The sequence below is a fragment of the Diaphorina citri genome, unplaced genomic scaffold, assembly GCF_000475195.1.
Source record: "Diaphorina citri unplaced genomic scaffold, Diaci psyllid genome assembly version 1.1 scaffold953, whole genome shotgun sequence".
NCBI classification, from domain to species: Eukaryota; Metazoa; Arthropoda; class Insecta; order Hemiptera; family Psyllidae; genus Diaphorina; species Diaphorina citri.
This window is the reverse complement of record NW_007378384.1, coordinates 36,755-57,987: the sequence shown is the minus strand read 5'-3', so window position 1 is coordinate 57,987 and position 21,233 is coordinate 36,755. Positions and strand designations below refer to the sequence as shown.

At 39.8% G+C, this 21,233-nt stretch overlaps 1 protein-coding gene and 2 long non-coding RNA genes across 3 annotated transcripts in view; all 3 read right to left on the bottom strand.

Annotated features, from left to right (window-relative positions):
* Positions 1–21,233, bottom strand: part of LOC103513315 (ubiquitin-protein ligase E3C-like) — a 38,804-nt gene that overhangs the window by 6,005 nt on the left and 11,566 nt on the right. Inside the window, exons 9-16 of the mRNA XM_026826548.1 lie at positions 18,109–18,193; positions 15,731–15,915; positions 14,521–14,697; positions 14,331–14,476; positions 12,966–13,152; positions 12,552–12,606; positions 4,830–5,057; positions 3,762–3,971 (exon numbers count right to left, since the gene is read on the bottom strand). Coding sequence (XP_026682349.1) covers positions 3,762–3,971; positions 4,830–5,057; positions 12,552–12,606; positions 12,966–13,152; positions 14,331–14,476; positions 14,521–14,697; positions 15,731–15,915; positions 18,109–18,193 — 1,273 coding nt within the window. The remainder of the gene's footprint in view (positions 1–3,761; positions 3,972–4,829; positions 5,058–12,551; positions 12,607–12,965; positions 13,153–14,330; positions 14,477–14,520; positions 14,698–15,730; positions 15,916–18,108; positions 18,194–21,233) is intronic.
* Positions 15,758–16,462, bottom strand: LOC113469100. Its single transcript, XR_003392629.1, has 2 exons — positions 16,287–16,462; positions 15,758–15,915 (listed from the first exon to the last, which is right to left on the bottom strand). It is a non-coding gene; the product is annotated as an uncharacterized LOC113469100 (long non-coding RNA).
* Positions 16,561–17,605, bottom strand: LOC113469098. The gene is made up of 2 exons (XR_003392627.1): positions 17,514–17,605; positions 16,561–16,627 (listed from the first exon to the last, which is right to left on the bottom strand). It is a non-coding gene; the product is annotated as an uncharacterized LOC113469098 (long non-coding RNA).

Here is a 21,233-nt window from a genome sequence, read left to right as displayed (position 1 = left end):
AGTAGTACTATGTACTGTTCCCGTATGATGAAAGACCAGAGTAAAATGTAGAATTTGACAGGGAACAAGTCCTCTACACATGCCACGACAGAGACGTATAACCATTAAAGGCAGATCACAATCCTCGATGGACAGTCACTATAGAAAGAGAGCAAACGTTACAACTTAATTTGAAAATTATCTATTAGCTTTTGTAACATATGGATGAATGCGACCCCTTTTTTTTTTTTTTTTTTTTTTTTTTTCATTGGGCACTTTAACTATGTTTTATGCATGTCGTTCGCGCCGGTTCCTCAATGGATTTAAATTTTGTCGATGTAATTCAGGGACTTCAGGAGCGACATAAGGGCGTCGACCCCGGTGGTGTCATGGGAAAGTGACGGCGGGTTAGGGAGGGAGGAACGTAGTACAGTGTCCAGGGGGCTATGCTTCCAGGAGAGGATATGCTTCACTGTGAGTATGTCACCGCAGCGGCAGGTGGGTTGAGGGGTTCTCGTAAATAGGTGGCTGTGGGTTAATCTGGTATGTCCTATTCGCATTCTTGTTAAAACCACTTTTTCAAAACGTGTGTTTCTATTACATGATGGCCATTTCTCGATGACAGGTTTTATGGACTTCAGTTTGTTTCCGACAGGCACATTATTCCATGAGGTCTGCCAATCTCTGTGGACTATTTTTTCGATTAGAGGTTATGGTCGCTGGCGGAGCATAGTTAGGCGGGAAAGAGGGATTTGGATTCTTAGCGGCAACATCTACCACCTCGTGTCCAGAGATACCACAATGAGATGGGCACCACATGAAGGATATCTCCTTCCCATGGGCTACTAGATCTGACCAAGTGTTGTATATTTTGGACAACAATAAATTATTAGAACTTTTGCTAGTGATAGCTTGGAGTGAGCTCATACAGTCAGTGGCCAATAGGAACTTAGTAGAGGGGAGATATTTCATATTCTGTAGACAGAAGAGAATGACAATGAGTTCCGCAGAGAAAACCGAATGAGCCGGAATGAGTTGACATTTTTATTGATCATGTAGGCGCAGCTTGTAGAGTTTTCCGATTTAGAACCATTAGTAAACCATAGGATCTGACCGTGGTACTTCGTATTGATAACGTCTAAGAATTGTATCTGAAAAGCAGAAGGAGAAATATAGATATATACCTACTATTTTGTTACAGTCACAGGCCACAAGCGTCATAACTAGAGGGTACCAGTCGGTCTTTACCGGGTTTTAGGAGAGGGACGATAAGAGCTTCGCCCCAACTTTTAGGGAACTTACCTTTCATCCAAAGATAGTTGTAAAAATCCAACATTTTTTCGAGTGCACAATTAGGGAGTTCCTTTAACAAAACAAAAGATATACCATCGGGTCCAGCTGTTTTAGAAGTACACGAATGGAGGACTAGAAACATTTCCTGAGACATGAAAAGGCAATTATAAATAATCACCCACACAACTGAAGTCGATCTGGATTGGCGTGCTTTCGCATGAATTCTTATGAACTAAAAAATTCTGCTCGTAATTAGCATCAGATGAAACAGCTGAAAAGTAGGCGGCTAATGTGTTCGCAATGGAGGGAGTGTCGAAAATGAGCTGATTGGGATTGTTACTATCGTGAAGGGCATTGATGATTCTTGGGCGGCTATATTTGCCGCGTAGTTTACCCATTTTTTGACACTCGGTTTCAACAAGCTGATTGGTTAATTTTTAATAATTTCAAAAAATTTGGCCAATCAGATTGTTTGATTAAGTTAAACTCAAACCGAGTTCAAACTCACTTTGTGACCCCGGACCTTAAGGGTAGAAAACAGTGTCGTGAGCTTTTCAAAAAGAGAAACCATAAACCCATGTTAACATCGCCGCCTGAAATTTCATTTTTTTTTTTTTTCTGGGATCGATTGCAATACTTTCTCATTACCTTGTAGGTAAAGGTTCCCTTTCAAAGATTTTTTTTTTTTTTTTTTGATTGATTGCAATACTTTCTCATTACCTTGTAGATATAGGTTCCCTATACGTAAGGGTAATGGAAAGTAAAAATGTTTCTTTTTTTTGCTGAAATTGATTTGAAACGGAAGCCTCCTAAACAACTATTTGATATAAGGAAATATTAGGAGCCAGGCAGCGGAGTGTCGATGCAGGAATTTCTCTTTGGGCTAGTTTGGACGTAATGGCGCCACCACACCCGCTGCCAGTCCAAACTAGTCCAAACAAATATTTCGTCATATAATAAAATACGGCTCAAGTTGATGAAAGGTTTCACCAATGATCAATGACTTGTTCGGAGATTTGCGACTTCCGAATAGAATCATGTGACTCCTTGTTGGGTGGTTGAAAAATCTTCCATGCGTAGTAAAATCCAGCACAAATCTACCAAGTTCAAGACCTGCTACAGTAAGAACAAAAAGAGTCTGTACTTTATTTACATGGTCAATGTAATTCATTTTTATTCTCTTTTAATATTAAACTAAAAATTCTATTAAGTTTACATAAGGGGTAAAATACAAATAGAACATTTTATAAACACATTTGGCTTAATGAAAGATAAAAAGTACGTCTAACCTGTGGTCGATCAACATCGCCTGAAATACATCATGGAGAACCGACTTTAATTAGTATCGTATTAGATTATGTGATTTTTTTTTATAGCCAACATGGCTGAATCAATGAGATTCCGATTTGGACGTCCACATGGCAGAATCTCACTGGTTTAGCCATGTTAATTATAAAAAAAGTCACCTAATCGAATATGATATAGGTTTCTGATCGATGTCATAACTAATATTTGACTGTGTCGATCAACACAGTGTAAGTTTAGGTGCACCATGTATAATTTTTTACGACAAAGGACAGAAGGATAGAAGATATTTTTTTAAAGTAATTTTACAAACACCATAGATAAAATACAACTTTTCTGCATTTTAATAGATTGTACCTCGGAACCACTTTCATACTACTTTATTACACCAATTTTGAACTACAATAAAATAATGTAAAAAAAAAAAAAAAAAAAAAAAAAAATGCTTAAATAACTTACGGTTCTCAGGTGACAGCTTATCAAACGCATCCTCATAGATATAATTCCTGCGTATAGATATCTGTATTTGAGGTCCCTGCAGGAACGCGGCTCGTGACTGGTAGGTCATTTTGTCTCGCAGCACCACTCGTTGAAACACGAGCACCCTCTCTTCAAACCCGACCAGGAACGGAACTTCGTGCAGGATCGTGAGAGTTCGGATTTCCTTCGTCGACAGGGGCGGACCGTCCTCTGTGATCAAGGTCTGCAACTCCCGACTGTTGAACATTTGAAGCCATGCGGGTGGTATCACATCGGACAGACCTTGCTTGAAGGCGCCACATTGGGCCCGGATACGCCGGTTCAGATAGTAATCCGCCACGAGATGAATGTACTCTATACGATTCGCATTGGTTACGGTTATGTTGGAACCTTGGGGCTTGAGTTCGATTATCTAGAATAGAATAAAAACAGAAAGAGAAGATTAAGAAGATATTTTTTTCACGTCCTCTAGTTCTATAACTAAAACAAGTAAATTTTATTAATTTAAAGATTTTAAAGTACGGAATACAATAGTAATAATCTCTACTGCATGGCGACACAGGAGAACAAAAATCTCACTTTCGATTTTTTTTTCTTTTCTCTTAAAAAATATTTGTCAGAGGAAACTGTAACTACTAAGGTCTTATAGTTCTAAAAGCGAAGAGAGGAGGACAGGATAGAAGAAAACCAGCCGTTCCGAGAACAAACCTTATTTGTATCAAGGTCTGCAACTCCCGACTGTTGAACATTTGAAGCCATGCGGGTGGTATCACATCGGACAGACCTTGCTTGAAGGCGCCACATTGCGCTCGGATACGCCGGTTCAGATAGTAATCCGCCACGAGATGAATGTATTCTATACGATTCGCATTGGTCACGGGTATGTTGGAGCCTTGGGGCTTGAGTTCGATTATCTAGAAAAGAATAAAAACAGAAAGAGAAGATTAAGAAGATATTTTTCACGTCCTCTAGTTCTATAAAAACAAGTAAATTTTATTAATTTAAAGATTTTAAAGTACGGAATACAATAGAATAATCTCTACTGCATGGCATGGCGACACAGGAGAACAAAAATCTCACTTTCGATTTTTTTTTTTCTCTCTTAAAAGATATTTGACAGAGGGAACTGTAACTGCTAACATCTTATAGTTCCAAAAGCGAAGAGAGGACAGGATAAGACAGAAGAAAACCAGCCGTTCAGAGATCAAACCTTATGTGTAGGATTTAAAAATGCTTAAGGCGAACCTAAACAGATAGGGTTCGTTTTCGTAACGGCTGGCTTTCTCCTATCCTGCTTCTTTCTTCGATTTCGGTGTTGCCAGATGATATCACTTACCCATCTCTCTCCTAGTTCATCACAGAGTACTGTAAAGTCTAGTCCTAGACTAGACACATCCTCGTAATGTTTCAAGTATACAACATAGCGTCTGTAGGATTTAAAAATGCTTAAGGCGAACCTAAACAGATAGGGTTCGTTTTCGTAACGGCTGGCTTTCTCCTATCCTGCTTCTTTCTTTGATTTCGGTGTTGCCAGATGATATCACTTACCCATCTCTCTCCTAGTTCATCACAAAGTACTGTAAAGTCCAGTCCTAGACTAGACACATCCTCGTAATGTTTCAAGTATACAACATAGCGTCCAGTGTTGCCAGATGATATCACTTACCCGTCTCTCTCCTAGTTCATCACAGAGTACTGTAAAGTCCAGTCCTAGACTAGACACATCCTCGTAATGTTTCAAGTATACAGTGTTGCCAGATGATATCACTTACCCGTCTCTCTCCTAGTTCATCACAGAGTACTGTAAAGTCCAGTCCTAGACTAGACACATCCTCGTAATGTTTCAAGTAGAGCAGATTCCTATACAACATGGCGTCCAGTGTTGCCAGATGATGAATATCCACGTCTGAATGGCGAGATACCAACTTGCTGAGAAACAGATCTGCTAGGGGTAATTCTACCAGGAGATTCTCGTAGAGTGCCTGGAATAGAATAGGAATAAATACGAGAATAAGAATATATATGAATAATGAAATAGAATAGGAATAAATACGAGAATAAGAATAGATATGAAGAATAGAAGAGAAGAGAATAGAATAGAATAGAATAGAATTGTATAAAAGTGTGCTTTCTTGTGAAAAAAAAAAAAAAATATAGGTATTCATTATCACCACATCGCTACCATATTCCTGAACAATAGAGATAAGCAAGATTATTATGTAGCTGACGAAGGAGTGATACCAGGGCTTTGAATAGGTGACACCACATCGCTACCATATTCCTGAACAATAGAGATAAGCAAGATTATTATGTAGCTGACGAAGGAGTGATACCAGGGCTTTGAATAGGTGACACCACATCGCTACCATATTCCTGAACAATAGAGATAAGCAAGATTATTATGTAGCTGACGAAGGAGTGATACCAGGGCTTTGAATAGGTGACACCACATCGCTACCATATTCCTGAACAATAGAGATAAGCAAGATTATTATGTAGCTGACGAAGGAGTGATACCAGGGCTTTGAATAGGTGACACCACATCGCTACCATATTCCTGAACAATAGAGATAAGCAAGATTATTATGTAGCTGACGAAGGAGTGATACCAGGGCTTTGAATAGGTGACACCACATCGCTACCATATTCCTGAACAATAGAGATAAGCAAGATTATTATGTAGCTGACGAAGGAGTGATACCAGGGCTTTGAATAGGTGACACCACATCGCTACCATATTCCTGAACAATAGAGATAAGCAAGATTATTATGTAGCTGACGAAGGAGTGATACCAGGGCTTTGAATAGGTGACACCACATCGCTACCATATTCCTGAACAATAGAGATAAGCAAGATTATTATGTAGCTGACGAAGGAGTGATACCAGGGCTTTGAATAGGTGACACCACATCGCTACCATATTCCTGAACAATAGAGATAAGCAAGATTATTATGTAGCTGACGAAGGAGTGATACCAGGGCTTTGAATAGGTGACACCACATCGCTACCATATTCCTGAACAATAGAGATAAGCAAGATTATTATGTAGCTGACGAAGGAGTGATACCAGGGCTTTGAATAGGTGACACCACATCGCTACCATATTCCTGAACAATAGAGATAAGCAAGATTATTATGTAGCTGACGAAGGAGTGATACCAGGGCTTTGAATAGGTGACACCACATCGCTACCATATTCCTGAACAATAGAGATAAGCAAGATTATTATGTAGCTGACGAAGGAGTGATACCAGGGCTTTGAATAGGTGACACCACATCGCTACCATATTCCTGAACAATAGAGATAAGCAAGATTATTATGTAGCTGACGAAGGAGTGATACCAGGGCTTTGAATAGGTGACACCACATCGCTACCATATTCCTGAACAATAGAGATAAGCAAGATTATTATGTAGCTGACGAAGGAGTGATACCAGGGCTTTGAATAGGTGACACCACATCGCTACCATATTCCTGAACAATAGAGATAAGCAAGATTATTATGTAGCTGACGAAGGAGTGATACCAGGGCTTTGAATAGGTGACACCACATCGCTACCATATTCCTGAACAATAGAGATAAGCAAGATTATTATGTAGCTGACGAAGGAGTGATACCAGGGCTTTGAATAGGTGACACCACATCGCTACCATATTCCTGAACAATAGAGATAAGCAAGATTATTATGTAGCTGACGAAGGAGTGATACCAGGGCTTTGAATAGGTGACACCACATCGCTACCATATTCCTGAACAATAGAGATAAGCAAGATTATTATGTAGCTGACGAAGGAGTGATACCAGGGCTTTGAATAGGTGACACCACATCGCTACCATATTCCTGAACAATAGAGATAAGCAAGATTATTATGTAGCTGACGAAGGAGTGATACCAGGGCTTTGAATAGGTGACACCACATCGCTACCATATTCCTGAACAATAGAGATAAGCAAGATTATTATGTAGCTGACGAAGGAGTGATACCAGGGCTTTGAATAGGTGACACCACATCGCTACCATATTCCTGAACAATAGAGATAAGCAAGATTATTATGTAGCTGACGAAGGAGTGATACCAGGGCTTTGAATAGGTGACACCACATCGCTACCATATTCCTGAACAATAGAGATAAGCAAGATTATTATGTAGCTGACGAAGGAGTGATACCAGGGCTTTGAATAGGTGACACCACATCGCTACCATATTCCTGAACAATAGAGATAAGCAAGATTATTATGTAGCTGACGAAGGAGTGATACCAGGGCTTTGAATAGGTGACACCACATCGCTACCATATTCCTGAACAATAGAGATAAGCAAGATTATTATGTAGCTGACGAAGGAGTGATACCAGGGCTTTGAATAGGTGACACCACATCGCTACCATATTCCTGAACAATAGAGATAAGCAAGATTATTATGTAGCTGACGAAGGAGTGATACCAGGGCTTTGAATAGGTGACACCACATCGCTACCATATTCCTGAACAATAGAGATAAGCAAGATTATTATGTAGCTGACGAAGGAGTGATACCAGGGCTTTGAATAGGTGACACCACATCGCTACCATATTCCTGAACAATAGAGATAAGCAAGATTATTATGTAGCTGACGAAGGAGTGATACCAGGGCTTTGAATAGGTGACACCACATCGCTACCATATTCCTGAACAATAGAGATAAGCAAGATTATTATGTAGCTGACGAAGGAGTGATACCAGGGCTTTGAATAGGTGACACCACATCGCTACCATATTCCTGAACAATAGAGATAAGCAAGATTATTATGTAGCTGACGAAGGAGTGATACCAGGGCTTTGAATAGGTGACACCACATCGCTACCATATTCCTGAACAATAGAGATAAGCAAGATTATTATGTAGCTGACGAAGGAGTGATACCAGGGCTTTGAATAGGTGACACCACATCGCTACCATATTCCTGAACAATAGAGATAAGCAAGATTATTATGTAGCTGACGAAGGAGTGATACCAGGGCTTTGAATAGGTGACACCACATCGCTACCATATTCCTGAACAATAGAGATAAGCAAGATTATTATGTAGCTGACGAAGGAGTGATACCAGGGCTTTGAATAGGTGACACCACATCGCTACCATATTCCTGAACAATAGAGATAAGCAAGATTATTATGTAGCTGACGAAGGAGTGATACCAGGGCTTTGAATAGGTGACACCACATCGCTACCATATTCCTGAACAATAGAGATAAGCAAGATTATTATGTAGCTGACGAAGGAGTGATACCAGGGCTTTGAATAGGTGACACCACATCGCTACCATATTCCTGAACAATAGAGATAAGCAAGATTATTATGTAGCTGACGAAGGAGTGATACCAGGGCTTTGAATAGGTGACACCACATCGCTACCATATTCCTGAACAATAGAGATAAGCAAGATTATTATGTAGCTGACGAAGGAGTGATACCAGGGCTTTGAATAGGTGACACCACATCGCTACCATATTCCTGAACAATAGAGATAAGCAAGATTATTATGTAGCTGACGAAGGAGTGATACCAGGGCTTTGAATAGGTGACACCACATCGCTACCATATTCCTGAACAATAGAGATAAGCAAGATTATTATGTAGCTGACGAAGGAGTGATACCAGGGCTTTGAATAGGTGACACCACATCGCTACCATATTCCTGAACAATAGAGATAAGCAAGATTATTATGTAGCTGACGAAGGAGTGATACCAGGGCTTTGAATAGGTGACACCACATCGCTACCATATTCCTGAACAATAGAGATAAGCAAGATTATTATGTAGCTGACGAAGGAGTGATACCAGGGCTTTGAATAGGTGACACCACATCGCTACCATATTCCTGAACAATAGAGATAAGCAAGATTATTATGTAGCTGACGAAGGAGTGATACCAGGGCTTTGAATAGGTGACACCACATCGCTACCATATTCCTGAACAATAGAGATAAGCAAGATTATTATGTAGCTGACGAAGGAGTGATACCAGGGCTTTGAATAGGTGACACCACATCGCTACCATATTCCTGAACAATAGAGATAAGCAAGATTATTATGTAGCTGACGAAGGAGTGATACCAGGGCTTTGAATAGGTGACACCACATCGCTACCATATTCCTGAACAATAGAGATAAGCAAGATTATTATGTAGCTGACGAAGGAGTGATACCAGGGCTTTGAATAGGTGACACCACATCGCTACCATATTCCTGAACAATAGAGATAAGCAAGATTATTATGTAGCTGACGAAGGAGTGATACCAGGGCTTTGAATAGGTGACACCACATCGCTACCATATTCCTGAACAATAGAGATAAGCAAGATTATTATGTAGCTGACGAAGGAGTGATACCAGGGCTTTGAATAGGTGACACCACATCGCTACCATATTCCTGAACAATAGAGATAAGCAAGATTATTATGTAGCTGACGAAGGAGTGATACCAGGGCTTTGAATAGGTGACACCACATCGCTACCATATTCCTGAACAATAGAGATAAGCAAGATTATTATGTAGCTGACGAAGGAGTGATACCAGGGCTTTGAATAGGTGACACCACATCGCTACCATATTCCTGAACAATAGAGATAAGCAAGATTATTATGTAGCTGACGAAGGAGTGATACCAGGGCTTTGAATAGGTGACACCACATCGCTACCATATTCCTGAACAATAGAGATAAGCAAGATTATTATGTAGCTGACGAAGGAGTGATACCAGGGCTTTGAATAGGTGACACCACATCGCTACCATATTCCTGAACAATAGAGATAAGCAAGATTATTATGTAGCTGACGAAGGAGTGATACCAGGGCTTTGAATAGGTGACACCACATCGCTACCATATTCCTGAACAATAGAGATAAGCAAGATTATTATGTAGCTGACGAAGGAGTGATACCAGGGCTTTGAATAGGTGACACCACATCGCTACCATATTCCTGAACAATAGAGATAAGCAAGATTATTATGTAGCTGACGAAGGAGTGATACCAGGGCTTTGAATAGGTGACACCACATCGCTACCATATTCCTGAACAATAGAGATAAGCAAGATTATTATGTAGCTGACGAAGGAGTGATACCAGGGCTTTGAATAGGTGACACCACATCGCTACCATATTCCTGAACAATAGAGATAAGCAAGATTATTATGTAGCTGACGAAGGAGTGATACCAGGGCTTTGAATAGGTGACACCACATCGCTACCATATTCCTGAACAATAGAGATAAGCAAGATTATTATGTAGCTGACGAAGGAGTGATACCAGGGCTTTGAATAGGTGACACCACATCGCTACCATATTCCTGAACAATAGAGATAAGCAAGATTATTATGTAGCTGACGAAGGAGTGATACCAGGGCTTTGAATAGGTGACACCACATCGCTACCATATTCCTGAACAATAGAGATAAGCAAGATTATTATGTAGCTGACGAAGGAGTGATACCAGGGCTTTGAATAGGTGACACCACATCGCTACCATATTCCTGAACAATAGAGATAAGCAAGATTATTATGTAGCTGACGAAGGAGTGATACCAGGGCTTTGAATAGGTGACACCACATCGCTACCATATTCCTGAACAATAGAGATAAGCAAGATTATTATGTAGCTGACGAAGGAGTGATACCAGGGCTTTGAATAGGTGACACCACATCGCTACCATATTCCTGAACAATAGAGATAAGCAAGATTATTATGTAGCTGACGAAGGAGTGATACCAGGGCTTTGAATAGGTGACACCACATCGCTACCATATTCCTGAACAATAGAGATAAGCAAGATTATTATGTAGCTGACGAAGGAGTGATACCAGGGCTTTGAATAGGTGACACCACATCGCTACCATATTCCTGAACAATAGAGATAAGCAAGATTATTATGTAGCTGACGAAGGAGTGATACCAGGGCTTTGAATAGGTGACACCACATCGCTACCATATTCCTGAACAATAGAGATAAGCAAGATTATTATGTAGCTGACGAAGGAGTGATACCAGGGCTTTGAATAGGTGACACCACATCGCTACCATATTCCTGAACAATAGAGATAAGCAAGATTATTATGTAGCTGACGAAGGAGTGATACCAGGGCTTTGAATAGGTGACACCACATCGCTACCATATTCCTGAACAATAGAGATAAGCAAGATTATTATGTAGCTGACGAAGGAGTGATACCAGGGCTTTGAATAGGTGACACCACATCGCTACCATATTCCTGAACAATAGAGATAAGCAAGATTATTATGTAGCTGACGAAGGAGTGATACCAGGGCTTTGAATAGGTGACACCACATCGCTACCATATTCCTGAACAATAGAGATAAGCAAGATTATTATGTAGCTGACGAAGGAGTGATACCAGGGCTTTGAATAGGTGACACCACATCGCTACCATATTCCTGAACAATAGAGATAAGCAAGATTATTATGTAGCTGACGAAGGAGTGATACCAGGGCTTTGAATAGGTGACACCACATCGCTACCATATTCCTGAACAATAGAGATAAGCAAGATTATTATGTAGCTGACGAAGGAGTGATACCAGGGCTTTGAATAGGTGACACCACATCGCTACCATATTCCTGAACAATAGAGATAAGCAAGATTATTATGTAGCTGACGAAGGAGTGATACCAGGGCTTTGAATAGGTGACACCACATCGCTACCATATTCCTGAACAATAGAGATAAGCAAGATTATTATGTAGCTGACGAAGGAGTGATACCAGGGCTTTGAATAGGTGACACCACATCGCTACCATATTCCTGAACAATAGAGATAAGCAAGATTATTATGTAGCTGACGAAGGAGTGATACCAGGGCTTTGAATAGGTGACACCACATCGCTACCATATTCCTGAACAATAGAGATAAGCAAGATTATTATGTAGCTGACGAAGGAGTGATACCAGGGCTTTGAATAGGTGACACCACATCGCTACCATATTCCTGAACAATAGAGATAAGCAAGATTATTATGTAGCTGACGAAGGAGTGATACCAGGGCTTTGAATAGGTGACACCACATCGCTACCATATTCCTGAACAATAGAGATAAGCAAGATTATTATGTAGCTGACGAAGGAGTGATACCAGGGCTTTGAATAGGTGACACCACATCGCTACCACATTCCTGAACAATAGAGATAAGCAGGATTATTATGTAGCTGACGAAGGAGTGATACCAGGGCTTTGAATAGGTGACACCACATCGCTACCATATTCCTGAACAATAGATATAAGCAAGATTATTATGTAGCTGACGAAGGAGTGACACCAGGGCTTTGAATAGGTGACACCACATCGCTACCATATTCCTGAACAATAGAGATAAGCAAGATTATTATGTAGCTGACGAAGGAGTGACACCAGGGCTTTGAATAGGTGACACCACATCGCTACCATATTCCTGAACAATAGAGATAAGCAAGATTATTATGTAGCTGACGAAGGAGTGATACCAGGGCTTTGAATAGGTGACACCACATCGCTACCATATTCCTGAAGGCGAGAGAAAAAAGAGGTTAAGACAAACCTTTAAATGGCCCACCTTTGTTCAGTGGTTCGCCTGATGGGAGGCATTCTACAAAATGGGCATGCTACGACACAGACCACAGGAGTCTAATGTAGCAGTTGTTTCATTGCTACGAAATAAAAACGGTGGTGAAACACTCATATTTATTAAAAATGAAAATTGGTTCAGTAAACTACTGTTTTCAGTGGACTACTTAGTCAATGAGTCAGATTTTAGTTCACTACTGTGCGGAGTTGAGAATGAGTTACATGTTTTAGGATCTAACTCTTGTGACTCATTGACTGAGTAGTTCTCCTTCATAACTCACTTTATGTATGGTACTTACTTGGATTTTGTGTTGGTATAGGATAGAGATGAGGAGTGGGTATATGTATCTTTGCTTCTGCTGTCAGGATAGGCTAGTTCTATAAGGCCCAATACAACACCCTTGAACACTGTACTCATAGACACTAGTTCCGAGAGAGAGAAGGGCATCTTACTTTCCCTAGGCATCCCGTAGTCCTTCGTCAAACCTGGGAAAATAGAGGGAAAAGCTATTTAACTGTTGGGAACTCAAAGAAAAAGAGTCGTGATTTTTGGCTAAATCCCCTTCAAGGGTAAACTATTCATTTCTAACGAAAGTCACAACTTTGGGTCGGGGTTGTGTTTTTTGGGGGGATCACTTGGAAGTAGTGATGGGTAAATACCCGGGTACTTATTTTTGGGGTAAATGCCCAATTTTTATAAATACCCGGGTATTTTCAATTTTGGGCTCCTAAGTTCCTCAGTCGAATTTTGCCCGGGAAATTTAAAAAAAAAAAATCAAGTGACGATGTTTTTTGTTTATTTTTCTTCTTTTTTTTAATTACCCGGGTATCTACCCATCCGGGGGGTGGATAAATACCCGGGTAAATACCCAATTTTTATTTACCCACCCAGTGGGTATTTACCCACGACCCATCACTACTTGGAAGCTATTCGCTATGAAAACTCATTTTGATATTTATATATTGGAAGCGAAAGTTTGTCACTCGATAGCTCTAGAACGGTTAAATATTTTTCAATTGGTACACTGGTACACTAAAATTTTCCCATAAGGCCCCACGTTCAAATAATAGTGCATAGGTACATTGGTACTTATATTAACGAAAGCAATGTAATGGGCTTTGATAGCGGCCCAAGGCCGGGCCGCATTCATCTCTCACAATAGGTATATTATAAAAAACAGCGACCGAAAGTCGCATTATATTTATTGTTTAACTCAGCCTACATAGCCGGCTGTGCTAGCGGCCGGAAGCCGCATTGCTGTTTATGTATTAACGAAACGAAGTACACGGGCCTTGCCAGGGGCCGAAGGCCGCATTATTCATATTAATTTTTAAACTAAGCCTACATAGACGGCTATCCAGCCATTACCTTTTATGTATTAACGAAACGAAGTACACTGGCATTGCCAAAGGCCGCATGTCTGCTCAGCAGCAGACCTAATACCAAAAGTAGCGGCCGAAGGCCGATCAGATTCGAGAATCGAACCCAAGAGTTTTAGTATTATTGAAATAGTTACCTGTATCATCATTATCATCTACACTCATGGCTGTGTCATCCACGCTAGAATAGAACTCTACATCATGCAGGCCGCAATACCAGCGGCCGAAGGCCGATCAGATTCGGGAATCGAACCCAAGAGTTTTAGTAATATTGAAATAGTTACCTGTATCATCATCATCTACACTCATGGCTGTGTCATCCACGCTAGAATAGAACTCGACATCATGCAGTGTTGTCACGAGTAGCGAGAACAAAGAACAGAACGTTGCCAGCAGTGGCACTATCTGTTGAGTCTCCGTGTAGTTGGTACATCATGCAGTGTTGTCACGAGTAGCGAGAACAAAGAACAGAACGTTGCCAGCAGTGGCACTATCTGTTGAGTCTCCGTGTAGTTGGTCTGAGCGCCGCGAGAAATTACTTGTAGCAGCGTGGTGGTTGAGGTGCCAAACACGGATTTCTGTTCAATAGAGACGGCCAGTGTGTAGAGACTACGGATGAACTTGTGATTGAGCGTGAGCATGTGGAGTAGCCTGGAATAGAATAGAATACCCATCTGATGAGAGGCATACTACGGGATGGGCATGCTACGACACAGACCACATACGTCTGATGTAGCAGTTGCTTCATTGCTACGAAATAAAAACGGCCGTGGAACACTCATCTTTTTTAAAATCTAATCTAAAACATACCTACGAATAGAAGAGAAAAGAATGGTCTGGCTGGGGAACTTTAAATAGGGAGTATAACAGCCTGAATTTTTTCTTGCTAAGGAAATAGCAAAGGTTGCGAAGGGGATCCACTCGTAAAACTTTTGTAGCCCAAACCAAATGTCAGCCCAAATGCCCAAAGCACTCACCCCAGGGTTGATTGAGAGGCTGAAAAAACGGTGGGCATGCTACGACACAGACCACATACGTCTGATGTATTAGCAGTTGTTTCATTGCTACAAAATAAAAACGGCCGTGGAACACTCATCTTTTTTAAATCTGTTGTTGTTTACTAATGCAAAGGAATTGATTATTATGTCATTTTCCTTAAAATCTAATCTAAAACATACCTACAAATAGAAGAGAAAAGAACAATCTGGCTGGGGAACTTTAAATAGGGAGGATAACAGCCTGAAATTTTTCTTGCTAAGGAAACTGATGTAGCAGTTGTTTCATTGCTACGAAATAAAAACGGCCGTGGAACACTCATCTTTTTTAAAATCTAATCTAAAAAATACCTACAAATAGAAGAGAAAAGAACAATCTGGCTGGGGAACTTTAAATAGGGAGGATAACAGCCTGAAATTTTTCTTGCTAAGGAAATAGCAAAGGTTGCGAAGGGCATCTACTCGTAAAACTTTTGTAGCCCAAACCAAATGTCAGCCCAAATGCCCAAAGCACTCACCCCAGGGTTGATTGAGAGGCTGAAAAAAACGCTGACCCCATCTGAACACGGGAAAAAGCGAAGGAGAACAAGAAGATGTATTGTTTTGTACAACGCTTATGGTACCTGAGATCAATCAGTGTGATTTCTCAATTATTTAGCCTTAAGATACCATGTTAACATGGGACATACGATTGTATTTTTATTGAACATAGAAATTTCCGTCTATTATCCTCTCGTTTTTGTCGTTCAATGTGGGCCCGTTGTAAAAACTGGTCTCGGTTCTCATTGTATCCAGAGCCGGATAAGTTTTGTTCAGGAGTCCTCCGATATTGACCTTCAAAGAAGCTGGACATGGTGTTCTGATGTTCAAGAACCTACAAAAGCAAGAGAGGGCAGTGTTACATCAGTGTCCTACGTTTCTGATGGGAGACATATGTTAAATTATTAATTAAATAAGATTATTTCTATTTGTACAACACAAAGAATAAGAATTGATAGAGTAGTCTTCCTGAAAAATTATTCTTTTTTCTGTTACTGCAGGGATTCAAACCATAGTCCCTCAGATTATAAACCCAATGCCTTAGCAACTGAGCTACTGGTGATAAAATCAGAAAGAGGAATAAAGGAAAAATGTGTTTAAAACAAAATTCAAAAATTACCTAAAAATATGGAGAAAAACAGGTTACCTACTGGGTGAAGTTTGATAGAGAGATACCTAGGTCTCTGATAAGGTAGGCTAAGTTACCTGTGGATTTTTCTCTCAAATTAAAACAAGAAATGGGAAGAACTCAAAACCAAGTGGTCTCCAAATACTTCAATACCTCCAGAGAGTAAATAAATATGTATAATTAAAACCTAATTAGGTAATTAATTTAAAGATTTGCACTTTAGTAAAAAAAAACTGTTATCTCGATCCAAAAGTTTTTTTTAAAAATAAGACTCACAACCGCTGCAGCGGTTGATCAACCAATCCACCAAATGACAAAATAAAAGTTTTTTCAGTAGAGCACGGACTAGATGTTCTCTTCTCGTCTTGGGTGAAACACCGAGGAACCCGGCTGTTGCAGTGGGGTCATTGATTGGCGCCTGAAAAAAAACAGAGGTACAATAAGCATCAAATGATGAAATAAATATACCTACATATTATGTACAAATGACAAAAAAAAATTGTATTGAACCAGAGAGCTTTTTTAACGCTTTTATGGGTAAATATAAGTAGTGTTTTATACTGTCAGCTTAGAACAAGTTGTTCCATTCGGGATGGGCATGCTACGACACAGACCACACGCGTCTAATGTTCTTTCCTTTTTAAACACTCACCTAAAAAAAAGGTACCTAGTCCCTCACGTACGTACTTCTTTGAGACTAGATGCACATATAGGTATGTACCTACTAATTAGGGTTGCCAACCGTACGTTATTTCCCGGAACAATCCGTATTTTTGTCAAAAATCAAATGTTCCGCCGGAACACACCTTTGTTGTACCTATGTACAAATGATAAAAAAAAATGTATTGAACCAGAGAGCTTTTTTAACGCTTTTATGGGTAAATATAAGTAGTGTTTTATACTGTCAGCTTAGAACAAGTTGTTCCATTAATTCCATTATACTAAGAGTTTATATCACAGCATTACTGAATGCCTCCTTTGTAATCAATTTCCATATTTCAATAATCTTTTTACACTGGTAATGCCGCCACTGGTCGCTCCTCGATTAAAGTAGCTACTCAATTGTCCTCGCGACTCCAAACACAGAGCCGAAAAAACTTCGACCCCGCCGGGAATCGAACCCGGGACCTCCTATATGCAAGCCAAGTGTGATACCCACTCGGCCAAGGAGGTTGTATCAAATGTGCCACTAATCTTTTTTCCTCTAACATTTCCTAGATTTGTAGAAGCTCAACAAATCCTTCAGGACTGTTTGCCCTACATCTAAGCCTCAGTTAGATTTTTAGTGTAAAGAGTAAAGTTACCTGAAGACCGCTGAAGGCAGGACAGAATACAACACCTTCACTGCTATCCACAGAACTGGCCAGATCTGATGTCTCTTCTACTTACCTACATATTATGTACAAATGACAAAAAAAAAAAATGTATTGAACCAGAGAGCTTTTTTAACGCTTTTATGGGTAAGTATAAGTAGTGCTTTATACTGTCAGCTTAGAACAAGTTGTTCCATTAATTCCATTATACTAACAGTTTATATCACAGCATTACTGAATGCCTCCTTTGTAATATATTTCCATATTTCAATAATCTTTTTACTCTGGTAATGCCGCCACTGGTCGCTACTCGATTAAAGTAGCTACTCAATTGTCCTCGCGAGGGCACCCCCAACTCCAAACACAGAGACGAAAAAACTTCGACCCCGCCGGGAATCGAACCCGGGACCTCCTGTATGCAAGCCAAGTGTGATACCCACTCGGCCAAGGAGATTGTATCAAATGTGCCACTAGATCTTTTTTCCTCTAATATTTCCTAGATTCGTAGAAGCTTAACCTATCCTTCAGGGCTGTTTGCCCTACACCTAAGCCTTAGTTAGATTTTTAGTGTAAAGAGATAAGTTACCTGAAGACCGCTGAAGGCAGGACAGAATACAACACCTTCATTGCTATCCACAGAACTGGCCAGATCTGATGTCTCTTCTACATCCCTGCAAAAATAGGAAAGAATCAATCAATCCCTTGCTATCATTTAGCTGCCTTATGTTTAGAGTGATCTCTCTCTTTTTTTTCTTTTTTTTTAAGAGTTTGACAGAGGGAACTGTAACTGCTATGGTCTTATCGTCCCGAAATCGAAGAGAGAAGGAAGACAGGATAGGAAAAAGCCAGCCGTTCCGAGAACGAACATTATCCCATCAGGATAAAATCCACCCCGGGCGGGAATCGAACCCGCGGCCTAGCGCTCACAAGGCAGACGCACTACCAACTAAGCTAACCAGGCTGGCAAGTAGATAATTTGATTAGTTAGTTTGCTTTCTATTTGAATAGATAGCCAAGGACCTAGTACTGATCTAGTAGTAATGGAGCAGTTGCAAATGGGTAAAAATTATAAATAAATGGTCGATTCCTAGCTTTCAGAAACGGAACCAATTCCGATGGAGCATGATCTTTGATTTCCTATGGTTTATAGTGAATATAGTGCAGTTTCCAAAAGAGATTTTTTTCTTTAAGAGGTTTGACAGAGGGAACTGTAATTATTTTTTTGTTTACGTTTTTTGAACAAGGAAGAGATCAATCAGCTGATTTTCTATGCCAAGGTTACGTCGTTGCTTTTGAACGTTCAAAAAACTTTCACACGAATGTCCGGTTAAAATATGTCCGGCTACTTTTTTGAGTACGGTTAGTCCAGTGGTAACGCACTTGCTTGTCATGCAGAAGGTCCCCGGTTCGATCTCCACCATAAAAAAAAAATGTACCTTCTCGTATTCAGATTTCAAATATTTCAACTAGTTATCTACTTTTTGGTGTTCTCGTGTTGACCCAGCACCTAAATGAGAAGTATTGTGTCTCCTCTCGCCCTGATGAAGGACATACTACGGGATGGGCATGCTACGACACAGACCACACGCGTCTAATGTTCTTTCCTTTTTAAACACTCACCTAAAAAAAAGGTACCTAGTCCCTCACGTACGTACTTCTTTGAGACTAGATGCAGATATAGGTATGTACCTACTACATTGCATAGGTACCTACCTACGTACGAGTAGGTACTAAGTAAAAAAATACCTCAAACATTATTTTGGTGTTGTACCTTGTAGGGTAGGTATCACCTAAAAAAAAAGTAGGTAGGTACCTAGTCCCTCACGTACGTACTTCTTTGAGACTAGATGCACATAAGGTATGTACCTACTATTCATTGCATAGGTACCTACCTACGTACGATTAGGTACTAAGTAAAAAAATACCTCAAACATTATTTTGGTGTTGTACCTTGTAGGGTAGGTACCCATCTACCTATTGAGTGGAAGGTCCAGAGGCCCATTCCCTAAGAAAATGTCCCCTCCTTACACAGAGGAAGGTAGGTACCAAATATTTTCTCCTTTACATACCTACGATTTTACGAAGAAAAAAAGAAACAGATTTCGATTTGAAAGACGTGTAATAATACGTGTATAATTACGAAGACATATAAAAATAATATACTTTGTATCAAAATAAAGGTTATACCCAATGTCCATATTAAAAGTAATAAATAATCCAATAAAATTAAAAAATAACATTAAATTGTGTATAAAAATGGTGTAAAATAATTCAACAAGCACCCAAAACATCGTTTATCATGATATAAAAAGGAATGTAAATAAATATGTGGTTAAACATCTAACATACGTGTACATAAATATAATAAAGATCTCTATTCTCTAATAAAAATTGTATAAGTAATCTCTTTTAGGACGAAAAGGATTGGCTGTGGGACTTACCCAAAACATCGTTTATCATGATAAAAAGGCATGTAAATAAATATGTGGTACATCTAACATACGTGTACAATTGTACATAAATATAATAAAGATCTCTATTCTCTAATAAAAATTGTATAAGTAATCTCTTTTAGGACGAAAAGGATTGGCTGTGGGACTATAAACAGGGAGGAGAACAGCTAACCCTAACCAGCCTAGCTAGCTGGCAGTTCTTCAAAGGGTTCTCTCTGCTTTTAAAGAACAAGCACAAGTCACCACGATGGGTGACTGCGGTTCAGGACGAGCCTATTTAACATGGCTAGAGACCGTCACCCAGGTGAATGGCTGATAAAAAGATCTCATCTCTTTAATCTGCCATCACCATTCGGCGAAAGCTAAAGCCGCTACAATGCCATGTTGGACAAAACAACAAGGACGAAATTAAAAATGCCCAAGTTCCCAATGATTACAGGTACCGTACTGAAATGGAGGAGTTGCAATTGGGAAAATATTATTAATAAAACGTCAATTCCTACGTAAAAAGTTGTGAAAAATCCAAATATGAGGTCAAAACTCCGAAAAAGTAACTTTAAAAGGTCGAAAATTCAATTTTTAATTGCCGTTGTAATGAAAAATTTCAAAGAGTTTTGACGTCAGATTTCACGTCAAAATGCGCATAAACGCTTGCGCACAAACAAACGAAGCGGGAGTCATGAATTATGACGTCATCGCCTACGGGAGCGTATGCTGTGACGTCAAAGTTCACGATTTACCGGTATTTTTTAAATCGATTTATCTCGGTATCTAGAAGTCGTAGAAGAAAAAGAAAAATTCCGTTTGTCCTCATTTTTCCTGCTCTATGACTTTGAAACATCACCCAAGTAAGCGCAACCTGTTCTATTAAGCAACGTTGGTACCTATTCAATCACCCATAAAATACAGACGGCTGAGGTCAAGGGACTTTTTTTAGTCCAACTTGAACAGGATAAACAAAGTTTTAGGCGGTCTCGAGGCGTATACATATGAATAAAGGCTGATTCCCACTTGTCGTTCGGAAAAAAAAAACGTGTCGTGTGTAGTGGGAACACTCTCATTTAAATTATACGTACATTGCCTACAGGACATTCGGGGAAAAATCGGACGAAACTCACAAGTGGGAACGGGCCTTTAGTGTGTTATTTTCACATTGCCAACGAAGAAAAAATCGGAAAACTCGTAACGTTGGACGAAGAAAAAAATCCGAAAAAGTGTAACTTTGGACGAAGAAAAATTAGAGCAGTGTAAACAGGCT